Genomic DNA, 11,726 nt, shown 5'->3' with positions numbered 1-11,726 from the left:
ACCAGTGAAGAAGTGGGAACAGAGAGGTTGAGTGACTTGCCCAGTGTCCCACAGCCCGGCAGCACCTGAGACTGAATTTGAACTCCGTTTCCTCTGACTTCAAAGTCCAGGCTCTTCTCCACGGCAGAAGCAGCCAGTGGCCAACAGCAGCAGCAGTAAAAGTGAGGCCATTTATTGATGCCACCTCTGCCTCAGGGCCTTTGCATGTGCCGTTCCCTCTGCTTCAGTTCTCTTTCCCCAGGTCTGAGCGTGGCTGGCTTCTCTCATCATTCCTGTGTGGGGTGACGTCACCTCTTCAGACAGGCCTTTCTTAATCATCCAGTTGAAAGGGAACCCTCCGCCTTACCCCCACCTCCTTACCTGCTCGGTCTGCTCCCGGGTGCACGTGTTATCTGAACGTGTCTGTCTACTGTGCGTTGACTCGACTGCTCGTGTTCCGTTCCTGGAGGGCAGGGATCCTTGCTTTTCCACTGCTCTTGCTGGCACCTGGCGCAGTGGGCACGTGGGGCCGTGGCAGATATCTGTTGACGGAGCCGAGCTTCGTGCATCCATCCCACCCCCCTCCCTAGTTCCGTTGCCCCCACCCACGTGCACGGAGGATGCACGACTCGCTCAAGGTCGCCCTGCCCAACGGGAGCCAGGACGGAAGCCCGGGCGGCCTCCCTGCGCTGGGGCCCAGCGCTCTGCGTTGCTCGCGCTGTGCTGTTTGTGGACCAGGTGTAGACGCGTCCCAGCGCAGAGCTGTTTGTCTGGGCAACGCGGCCCCCCTCTGCGGATGGGCTGCAGGCGGAGAACGCTCCCTTCCCTCACGCGGCCAACCGCTGCTGCGGCTCCATAAATATTAAATGGGTATTAAAAGAAGGCGCCGCGTTCCCAGTTCCCCTGATCTCTCCGAGCAGGGCCCGCTGCAAACCCCCTTTATGTGGAATGCAGCATTTCGCCGCAGAGCGCCTCTGGGATGCCTCGCTGCCTGCCTTTTCCAGCCGGCTCCCTCGGTGCAGAGCGGCTCTCCCAGCGCCAGCCGTCCCCGCGCCGGTGCCTGCTTCTCTGGGGAAGGGGTGGGCGGAAGCCCCTGGGAGCCCCCTTCACAGGGCTGTGCCCTGGCCAGCCTCCTGGCAGGGCTGTGGGGTGGGCAAGGCGGAGAGGGGTGATGCTGCTGCAGTCTTCAGCTGAGCCCTCTTGACACCCATTGCCTGGCCTGTGCTGAGAGAGTCCACCCATCCCTGTGTCTGTCCCTCCATCCGTTGTCCCTGCATCCGTCCCTCCTTCCACCTGTCCCTCCATCATCTCCATCCATCCATCCATCCATCCATCCATCCATCCATCCATCCATCCATCCATCCATCCATCGATTCAGTATTCGTGGAGGATTTGTGATAGGCCCTGGAGTGATAATCATATAAAAATAGCAATAGCTGGCATTTATTGAGCACTTAGTATGCGCTGGGCTCTGGGATAAGCAGTTTATGCTTGTCACCTCGTTTCCTATCCAGGACTCTGTGAGGGAGGGGCTGCTGTCCTCTCCATCTTGTAGGGGAGGAAATGGAGCCCCTGGAGGTTAAACCACTTGCGCAGGGTCACAGGGCCGGTGGGGCTGCGGGGACATCCAGAGTAAGCAAGGGACGCCCAGGCCCTGCCCTCGAGGGACACCCAGGCTCTTCCTGGGGCCTGGGCCGCCGGCTTCTCTGAGGAGACCCTGGCGTTGTGAGAGGGCGGGTGAGTTGGCCGGAGAGGAGGACGGAGAAGTCCGGCAGAAGGAGCCGGAACCTGGGGCCAGGCAGCCTGGGTCTGGGTCTCAGCTCTGCCACCTGCGCTCTGTGCGGTGCTGGCAGCAGACCTGGCTTCTCTGAGACTCGCCCTTCTCATTTGCAAAACGAGAGATGCAGGGCACCTGGCTCTTAGGAGGTGCAAGAGCCCAGTGGGCACTGGCCTGTGGCCCGAGTAGGGCAGGGCCTTGTGGTCAGGGGTCCTTGTCAGAGCCACGGCAAGGAGGTCAAGCCAGGGTTGACGCGGTCAGCTTGCATTTGTGGGAGAGGAGAGTTCCCAGGGCCCTGTCAGGCAGCCCAGCTCCTGTGGCTGGGCCCTGGGCTCACACTCGACACCCCCGCACCACGTGCGCCCCAGCACCCGGGCAGCACCAGCTGGCGGCGGGCCCTCAGTCCCCGGGCACCACGTTGACCTGAACAGTGATTGTGACAGTCACAGCTAGTGTTAGCTGGACACTCGGTGCCTGCCAGGCGTTGGCCTCAGGAGTCAGGCGTCCTTCCTCCTCCATTTGCACACTTGCACCTGGGAGGTGGCACTACTATTGTCAAAGCCACGTCCCAGGAGAGGAGGCTGAGGCCCAGAGAGGTTAGGAAGTTGGCCCAGGGTCACACAGCAAGGCAGCCAATGCTGAGGCTCCGGGCAGCCTGGCTCAGAGCAGCAGGAGCCCTCGGCGTATGGTCCCTGGCCTCTCCCAGGGCCTCTCGGTGCCGGGCGGCAGTGACAGGCAGGACGGGAGCAGGCGTCTTTGTGAGCCCCGCGGCCAGCAGACCCCACCCCACCCCCGCAGAGCCTGCTGCGCTGGCACCTGCAGGCAAAGCCCGTCCACTCAGGAGCGCCAGGGCCGAAGGGCCAGGGCAAGGGTGTCCTGAGGAAAAGCAGATTTATTTCCTGTCTTCCCAGGTGGAGAAGAGGGGGCTGCCGAGTGGGCCGGGACGCGCTTTTGGCGATGGGTGGGGGGGGGGGAGGAGGAGGATGTTGCTATTTATTTCACCTTTTATGGAGATGATCGAGGTTTTTAAAAAATTAATAACCCATTTCTCCTTTGCACATAATTAAAATGTTCTCCAGTCTCTAATTTTTGCCATTTTCCTAATCTAATTTGTTTTCTGACTGTGTCGATTCTTCTTCCAAGCGCAAAGCAAAGGGGATTTTTCTTCGTTTAATGTGACTGGGACACGACTGTCCAGGAATAGTTTAAATGATGTTATTTTCTCCTTGGTTAAATACAGTGCAGATGGAATCGTCGGAGGGTCTTAATGGCCAGAAACTGAAAACAACAACAAAACATCTTCAAGGCATTTCCTATTTATACAGTCTTAAAAAATAATTGTGAAAGGGAGCGAGAAAAACCGATGGTCTTAGCAAGGAGGTGTCTGTCGGCCATCAGATTGAGTGTGCAGGGGCAGGATGGGGTCTCGCCCGGTGCCTGAGTTTCCAGGCTTCTCCGTAGCTGGGCTGGAAGGGGCGTTTTAGTCCAGTAAATATGAATACGAACTGCACTTTGCAATGAAAGGCATGATAAAAAATGATAGCATTGGGAAGCTGCGATTCCAAGTAGATTCAAGAATTGACGGGGATGCCAGGATTCCTGAGATCCTTGCAAGGGAGCTGGGAGTGAGGTGGGGGGGGAGAGCGATCCCTCCTCCCGCCGCCCCCCAGCGCCCCCCCCCCCCCCCCCCCGAGACCGGGAGGTGTGTGGCAATCCCTGTCCGGGAAAGTCCCTCCTCCGGGGCCACTAGGAGGCACCTCCAGGTGAAATCGATGTTGAGGAAGGAATTCCCGCCTGGGCCTTCCGCACCTGCCCAGGCTTGCAGGGGTGGGGGCCCGAGGGGCAGGGCTAGGGCTGGAGGGGGCTCCTTGCTACTCCCCAGTTCTTAGAGTCAAACTTAACTCACCTGTTTACAAAACACCAGCCGCTGTCTTGCCCCGGCTCCCCGTCACCCCAGAGGTTCTGGAGGATTCTGTGGAAGGGGGAAAAAAGGGCCTGAAGTATTTAAACACGTTGGGCCATGCACGCATCTGTCCCCGGCGCTGCGGGTTGTTTTTCTTTTCTTTCTTTTTTTTTTTTTTTTCCTGGTCCCCTCCCTCCCTTCCCTTTTCTTTTTACCAAAGTATATTCATCAAACTGCTGAGTTGGAAAGATTTGTAATGAGTTTTTGAGCTGTACGACTGTGTTTTTCCCCTCTCCCCCCCGCCCTCTCCCTCTTTCTAAATCTTCATCTGACATTAAATAAAGCAAATCCCAAACAGATTAACTGTCGCACGGTTCTGCTCCGTCTCCTCAGTCTGCTTCCAGGTCTGGCGGGGGGCCGGGCGGCGGCGGCGGCGGCGGCGGGAGATGCCCGGGCGGCCCGCGGACGTCCATGTGGCGCTCTAGGTGGGACGCCGGCGTGCTGAAGGCGGAGGCCCTGGCGCTGCTCCCCTGCGGCCTGGGCATGGCGTTCTCCCAGTCGCACGTGATGGCCGGGCGGCGGCACCAGCACGGCCGGCTCATCGTCGAGGTGGACGAGTACAGCTCCAACCCCACCCAGGCCTTCACCTTCTACAACATCAACCAGGGCCGCTTCCAGCCTCCGCACGTGCAGATGTGAGTGGGCGGCCGCGGCGGGCCGGCGGGCGGGTGGTGGCAGCCCCGGGTGCCCCTGGCCTCCTGGCTCAGTTAACAAGCCTTGAATGTTTGTCGACTGAACCAGTTCTGGAATCCTAGGATCATCGGGGCCCCGAGTTGGGAGGGACCCAGGAGAAGCTGCAGATTGGTGGCCTGTGGGCGATTCTGGCCCGCAGTCCTGTTTTATTTGGCCGGGAGAATGTTTCACAGATATTTAAAACGAGGTGAATGCGTATGAAAACCCAGACTTCTGGCTTCACTGGGGAAACCCCAAAGGCCTGGCAACTCCAGGCCCACACGTCCTCTTGGCAACGTCTCGGGGGCTGAAATCCGGCTCCCCGTCTTGGCGTTCGGGCCGGCGACCCTCGTCTGATTGACTCCTCATTGTACAGATGGGGAGACTGAGTCCCGGAGGGGGTGAGGTCCTTGCAGCAGGCCCCCTGGCAGGGGGCCTAGTCTTGGGCCGACTGTCTCCCCTGCACCCCTGACCCCTTCCCTTCCTCTAGACCCCTGCGCTTCCGCTGTGAGAGCAGAGACGCTTTTCTAGGACTGGGGAGTCTGCCGCCCGCCCCTCGGGGCTGTGCTGGCAATACCAGGGGTGCCGGAGCATGAGGCCTTGGGGGTGCACAGACCCGGGACCCCCTTAGAGCAGCTCCCAGGACTTGTGCCAACGCCTGTGCCCGGCCAAGATCCCCGGATTTTCTCTGAGGTCCCGGAGAGGTATGGGTAGCCCAGGGTGGAGGTGCATAAGCTCCTGGCCCTGCTCTGTGACTCCCTGTGTCCCTGGGGGACCGCACCCTCCTCCTTTATCCCCGTTGCCCCTCCCATCGGTCCTGCGAGGCAAAGCCTACCTGGTGGGGACCCAGGGGCCCAGACTGGTGAGGTGACCCCCCTCCCGGCCTACCCAGGTGGCCAGCGCCAGAGCTGGCCTCGCAGGCTGGCGGCCTGACCCCGGTGCCCGGCTCTCTGCATGCCGGGCGTCTCCGCATCCTTTGCTTGTGGCGTCTGCGGATGTGGGCTCCCCCACCTGAGAGCCAGGCCGTCTGTCCCTCAGCCCTTGCACCTTCTCTGGCCGCTCTGGAGCCCGTCTGTGCTGGGCCTGCTCACAGGAGACCCCTGCAGAGCGGGCGGGTGGCAGCGCAGGGATGAGAGCTGTGATGAGGGGTCCCGGCGCTGTGGGCGCAGAGCAGGCCCTCCTGAGGGGTCCCAGCACTGGGCCTCCACGGGGACTGTGAGCACCGTCTCTGGGCAGAGGTGTCCTCGAGGTGTCCCAACCACTGCCCCTCAGGGACACTGGAGGAGCCACGTGGGGACCCTCAGAGGCGGGGCCTGGCCTGGCGGTGTGTGTGCCGCCCGCCTTCCTACTTCGGCCCCTCCTGGCAGGGCTCACCGGGCTGGGGGGTGGGGGGATCTGGCACCAGGAACACCCTCCTCTCCGGCACTTGCTCAGGAAAGCGCTGTTTCTGTGGGGGCGGCAGGACGGTTGTCAGTGGCTGCCTGCTGTGTCTTCTGGTATGTTCTATTTGGGCACCTGCCTCTGGTTTTCTGGCTCGGGAGCCAGACTGGTGGATTTGGGCAGGATGGGAGGCCGGGGATCCCAGGACTGCTCTGCAGGTAGTCGGACTGTGAGGCCCCGGGGCGGGGGCCCTTCCCTGGGCTGGTTTTCTCTCTTGCTGGTGGGGCCAGTTCTCCAGGCGGGTGGGGCGGAGGTGACTGTGCCTGAGGTCCCTGGAGGCTGGGCTGGCCGCCTGCCCCATGGGATGGAGAGGGAGGGAGCTGGGCCTCACAGAGCAGGTGGGGCTTGCGCGTCTGCACCTGGGTGGGAGCCCGTCACCCTGTCAGAGCGTCCCTGGCCCCACAGGCAGGACCGTGCAGAGCTGTTGTTTATGGCACCCTTCCTGGGCCAGGCAGACACCTGGGGAGCCCCTAGTCTGAGCACAGAGTCAGGGAAACGGGAAGGCAGGGAGGAGGCTCCTGACAGTTTCAGGGGATCCAGAAAGGACCCCCCTGGAGAAGGTAACTTCTAGGTCGAGACCCCGAGAAGGAGGAGGGGGCGTGAGGAGGGAGTGGGCCAGGCAGGAGGAGCTGCAGGGCCATGGCCGGGAGGTGGCTGGGAGAAGAGGGTGTCTGAGAACTGCAGAGCCAACCAGCTGGGCCATGCGGCCCCATGTGGAAGATGCTAGGCCCTGAGGGCCAGCCTGTGTCCTGAGGAAGGGCACTGAATGTCCCAGTGAGAGAGGAGTGACTGCTCCCATCTAACTGAGCAACTGGCGGTTGTCTGTTGCTTTGTCCATTCATTTGGGACAGCTGTGAGCAGCTGAGTGGGTCACTGGTCAGGAACTCAGGCTCTGGGCCAGCCTGCTGGCCGGCTTCATGCCTCTTGGTGCCTCGGTTTCCCCAACCATAGACTGCTGCTCACAGTAATAGTGGAATGAAATAGGTAGATCCTCAGAGAACAGGGCCTGGTGCGTAGCAGCAAATCTTTAGCACCGTTAGCACATGCCAGGCCTGGGCTGGGTGTCACAGCCGTGACCCAGCAGTGGCCGCAGACCAGCCCCTGCCCGCACGGAGCTCACGTCCAGCGGGATGGCGGACGTTGGCAAACACGTCTCAAGTGTGTGACACTGGGAGTGAGTGCTGTGGCGCAAGAGCTTAGTGGCTCTCGTGGTCCAGCTGGGGGCTGGGTGGCCCGGCAGGACTCAGGCCTGGCCTGTCCACTCCCACCGTGGGCTGCTCTGTGCAGCGTGGCGTGAGGGCTCCTGGCTTCCACCGGCAGTGGGGCCCCGAGGCGGCTGGGCTTTGAGAAGGGGCCCAGGAAGAGCGTGCACTGGGCTCCGGCTTTGAGACACAATTTCGCAGGCAGCCCGGTGAAGCCAGGCGGGCGGGGACGGGGGCTGTGGCCTCCCTTCATTCCGTGTGCAGGCGCCAGAGGTGGCCGCGTGGGCTTCCGTGGCGAGTCAGCTGCTCCACCTTGGGGGGTGGCGGGGGATGGACGCCACTTCCCGACTTGTGATTTGTTGCCGCCCTGGGCTTTGTTTCCAGGTGAGGCAGTGACGGGGCCTTATTTTAAAAAATCCACAGTTTATATTTAACAACAACAGCGACAGTCCAAGCGTGGCCTCTGACTGAGCCGTGTGACTGACACAGTTGCCCCGGACACCCTGCAGGCGAGGAGGCCGCCTTTGCCTGAGTCGGCATCCCCAGGCCTGGGCCCGGCTGTGGCCCTGAGGTGGAGATGCCATGTGCGGGCTGGGAAATCCTCTGGGCCCTGGGAGGGCGGGCGGACGAGGACTCGGGGCCGGCAAGGGTGAGAGCCGCGGGACAGGGTTGTCCTGCAGGGCTCCTGGGGCCTCTGGGGGCCACGGCGTCAGGCACAGCCACTGTCCTCCCTGGCCTTTGACAGCAATCACGGGGAGACTAGAGTTACCCTCTGAAGACCCCTGAGCCTCCAGGGAGCCCTGGGTCTTGGGGAATGTGGTGGAGGGGCTGGGAGGGCACGCAGGCCTGGCGTGGCCCCTTTGCACCCTGTTCCCGGCCCTCCCAGCTGGGCCAGGCCGGGCGCTGGCCCCTCCACAGATGAGCCAGCCAAGCTCGGGCCGCGTCCACCCGCTGAGAGGTCAGGGAGACGGTGGGCGTGGCCTGGAGCCCGGGAGGAGGGGGGCAAGGCAGGAGGGGACACTCAAACCAGGCTCTGTCTGGCTCTCAAGCCTCATCCTGCTCCTCCCTGCCCCCACACTGAGCAACAGACACAGAAGCTGCTCCCAGTTTCTTGAACGTTCCATTCTTCCTCCTGCCTCAGGTCTTTGCACATGCTGTTCCCAGTGCTTCCCTGTCTCTTTGCCCTGTAAGCGCCGACTCCTTTCCCAGATCCCACCCAGGTGTCACTTCTTCACAGAAGTGTTCCCTGGCCCCTCCCCAGACCAGGTCACCCCCTGGCTCAGCTCTAGGTGCTCAGAGTCCCCCACTCCCCACTTGGTGGGATGCGCTTCAGTCTGTGCTAACATGTCCATCTTTGGAACAATTTCCCAAGTGAGTGTCCCCTCCGCCAGCTTGGGGCTGCGTCCCTGAGTCTAGCACAGAGAATGGGAAGAAGGAAAGAAAAGGGAGCGAGGACAAGGCAGGGAGCAAGGCCCCAGGAAGAGTGTCGGGAATCAGGGAGGGCCTCCTGGGGGTGGTGGCATAAGCCCTGGGCTTGGAGGACCAGCAGCGCTTTGACCCAGGTGGGGCCGGCCACTCTAGGTGGCAGGGCCGGCGGAAGCACAGGCTGGGAGGTGGGAAGGAAGGGCAGGCATCAGGGCACAGTGGGTGGTGTGGCCGGGTCACCTTGTGACCGGGTCACCAGCACTTCATGGGAACAGCACTGGGCAGGGAGTCAGGGCGGCTGTTGTGTGATCCTGAGCCAGCCAGTCACTGTCCCTCCCCAGGCCTCAGTGTCCCCATTTGTAAAACGAGAGGAAGGGACTAGAGGTCCTTCCTGTTCCAAAATGCCATGGTTGATGCCCAGTCCCATGACTGGACTTGTTGGAACCTCTGTCCTCTCCTGGACCCTCAGAGGACCCCATTTTCCCAGGGCTGGGGTGGCAGCCTCTGCTTCTGATGGTCTTGTGGGCTTTGGGCATCAGGATGGGAGGGAGGGACCCAGGCGCAGGGTGCAGGGAGACTGTAGGGTGGCACATTAGGACTTCCGGCTGTGCAGCTTGTTTAAGTTCTCACAGCATCCCAAAGAGAGGGTGGCCTGTCCCCCCACTGCAGAGCTGGATGGAGTCTGGGAGGGTTGGGGGCCCAGTGAGGAAGTCATCACGGGGCCAGGTGCCAGCCTAGGTCTCAGTGCCTCACCATTCCCGCTGCCACGATTCCCATGGGAAGATCCGGAGTTAGGCTGGGGAGAGCCGGGGAAGCTAGGTTTGGCTCCAACAAACAAGGATCACTTATTTCTATACCTTATCTCTCGCCTCTGCAGAATGTAACAGGGAAATAACCATTTTGCTTGTGGGGTTTTTTTTTTTTTAGTCACAATAAGGTATTGAGATTAGATGCCTAGATTCCTGTTGCGAAGACTTGGGTTCAAATTCTGTTCTTTAACTTACTAGCTAGGACCTTGGGCTTGGGACTAGCTTTTCCAGGCCTCAGTTACTTCATCCACAGGCCTGTTATAACCCAGGTGTTAGCCAGGGTTTTGTCACTGCAAGTGCCACAAACACAACTTAAATGGCTTTGAGTATGAAAAGGCGTTTACTGGCTCATGTCATTGGCTAGGAAGTTCAGGTTTGGGTCTAGCTTCAAGTATAGCTGGGTCTAGGGGTCAAATGACAGATGCCCTCTCACACACTTTTTGCTTTTTTTGTCACTTCAGACACAGGCAGGGTTTCTGGGAGCTCCTCTGTGGGTAACGTGTCTGCACACCTAGCGGGTACCTAGCATTTAGGAGACTCAGTAAGCATTTGTACGTAGGTTGAATGAAATGAAGTTGGGCCTGGAAATAATAGTCCAGCCTGGTGTGAGTTCTAGAACCAAAAATGAGCTTCAAATTTCAGCTCCTGTAGCTGGGATCATGGGCCAGTCTGCTTTTCTGGATCCTCAGTTTCCCCACCTGTGAAGTGGGGCCACCCATAGTGCCTGCTTCGATGGCCATTGTGAGGGTGAAGAGAGCGGCTGCCTGCAACGTGTTTAGCACGTGGTGAGCCCCCCCGTACGTGGGGATCCGAATAGCATGATTGTTGTTGTTATTTCAAAGTCGAGCATTTGTTGCAATCCAAATAGCCGGAGGACTGTGCAGGGAAATGAGTCTGTTTTTTTCTCTGGAGATTACGAGGTTCGCATCTTCACTGTGCTCCAGAAGCCTAGGGCGTAGGGAAAGAAGAGCAGAGTTAATTAAAGAGCTCTGGCTCTGGCAGCGGGCTGGGCCCAGAACCCGCGCTGTCCCCGGCCGGTGGCAGTGGGAGCTGTCCCCGCTCAGGGCTCCTGGGAGAGGCGGGGTGATTGCTGCCGTCTAAGGCAGCTCTGGGGGTGCCATCGTGCTGCTGTGTCTGCCTTCTTTGTCTCTCTGACTTGGTCTCTGTCGCCTTGTGGCATCTTCAAAACCTGAGAGAGACAGACAATATGAGCGAATGGATTTGATTGGCTCACTAGCGGTCCTGAGCCAATGGCCCGGTAGTGATTGGCTGCCCTGGGTCCAATCAGCTGTGGGGCGGGCAGGGCGTGCAGGTGGAGCAGGTGGAGCCGCAGGCGGCTGGACTGCCTGTCTTGGGGGAGGGAGGGTGTCGGGGACCCCGGAGGACAGAGCGTTGGTGGGAATTAGTGGGAGGGAGATTTCAGGCTTCCAGACCTGCTGGAAGGTTCCAGAAGATCCCAGGCCAGGTTAGGGCCTTGGCTGGCCCTCAGCCTCTCTGCTGTCGCATCAGCGGAGGTCGATGTCTGGCCGAGTCTGCTTCTACCGTTAGCCCACGGGCTCCTGGTGGGCAGCCGTCAGGCCTGGTTCACCCCTGTGGCCCCTCATGAGCTCAGGGCTGGCACACGGGGCATTTAGGGTGTGTTGCCTTGAATGAATGAATGAATGAATGAATGTCGAGTGAGTGAATGAATGGATGAATGGGGAGAGAGGAGGAAGAGCTGTCAGTGCCTTCCTGATTGGTCATCACTGGACCCACTCAGGGGCTTCCCTCTCCTCCCCAGTCGGCCCGCCCGACCTGCCGGGACCCTCCCTTGGCTTAACAGGCCCGGCAGGGGCTGGGGGGGCCCCTCCCGCCGTGCCGTGGCCGTGGCGGAGGCTGGCGTGGTGCCCCTGCCTGGCGGGTGGAGCCTGCGAAGGCTCCCTGCACATTAGCATGCCGAGCCCACGTCTCTTGTAAGGTGTTAATTAAATTTCTTCGAAGTATATTGTCTGAAAAAAAAAAAGGATAATTAGAAAGATGTCTTTAAAAGTATTTATGTAACTGATATGGTACCGCTTTTGGTTTGCCGCATAATTAGATTTAAACACAACTCCTCGAGCGGCATACTCATTTGGAGGGCGCTGCTTGTTGAAATGTCATTGTGTTGTTTTTAAGAGTTTTGAGCCCGGCAAAGTCATTCAGCTTGGTGGGGGGGGGGTGCAGCGTGCAGCGAGAGCACTGGACTGGGAGCCTCCAGCCCGGCACCAGCTTCGTAGCCATGTCCACATCTACGCACCAGAGGGGCCCAGGGCCACTCGCTCAGCCTGGCTGGATCTCAGTGTCCTCATCTGTCACGAGATGGGCTCTCGAGGAACAAGAGCCCGTTATACATTTGTGCCGCTTTTTAAAATGTTCTGTGTGTTGTGCTCGGTGAAGCAGCTCCACTCCACAGATGCACAGACCAGCCGGGCAGGGCCGGG

At 60.1% G+C, this 11,726-nt stretch overlaps 1 protein-coding gene and 1 long non-coding RNA gene across 2 annotated transcripts in view; one reads left to right on the top strand and one right to left on the bottom strand.

Moving 5' to 3' along the window:
* Window positions 1–506: 506 nt before the first annotated feature.
* Window positions 507–5,298, bottom strand: LOC142873318 (uncharacterized). The gene is made up of 3 exons (XR_012921359.1): window positions 5,280–5,298; window positions 3,663–3,728; window positions 507–521 (listed from the first exon to the last, which is right to left on the bottom strand). It is a non-coding gene; the product is annotated as an uncharacterized LOC142873318 (long non-coding RNA).
* Window positions 4,102–11,726, top strand: part of MPPED1 (metallophosphoesterase domain containing 1) — a 64,024-nt gene continuing 56,399 nt past the window's right edge. The window contains exon 1 of the mRNA XM_076006929.1: window positions 4,102–4,354. Coding sequence (XP_075863044.1) covers window positions 4,131–4,354 — 224 coding nt within the window. The 5' untranslated portion in view covers window positions 4,102–4,130. The remainder of the gene's footprint in view (window positions 4,355–11,726) is intronic.

This window comes from Microcebus murinus, chromosome 10, assembly GCF_040939455.1.
Source record: "Microcebus murinus isolate Inina chromosome 10, M.murinus_Inina_mat1.0, whole genome shotgun sequence".
NCBI lineage: Eukaryota > Metazoa > Chordata > Mammalia > Primates > Cheirogaleidae > Microcebus > Microcebus murinus.
The sequence above is the reverse complement of the archived record's forward strand: the minus strand, read 5'-3'. Positions and strand labels throughout refer to the sequence as shown.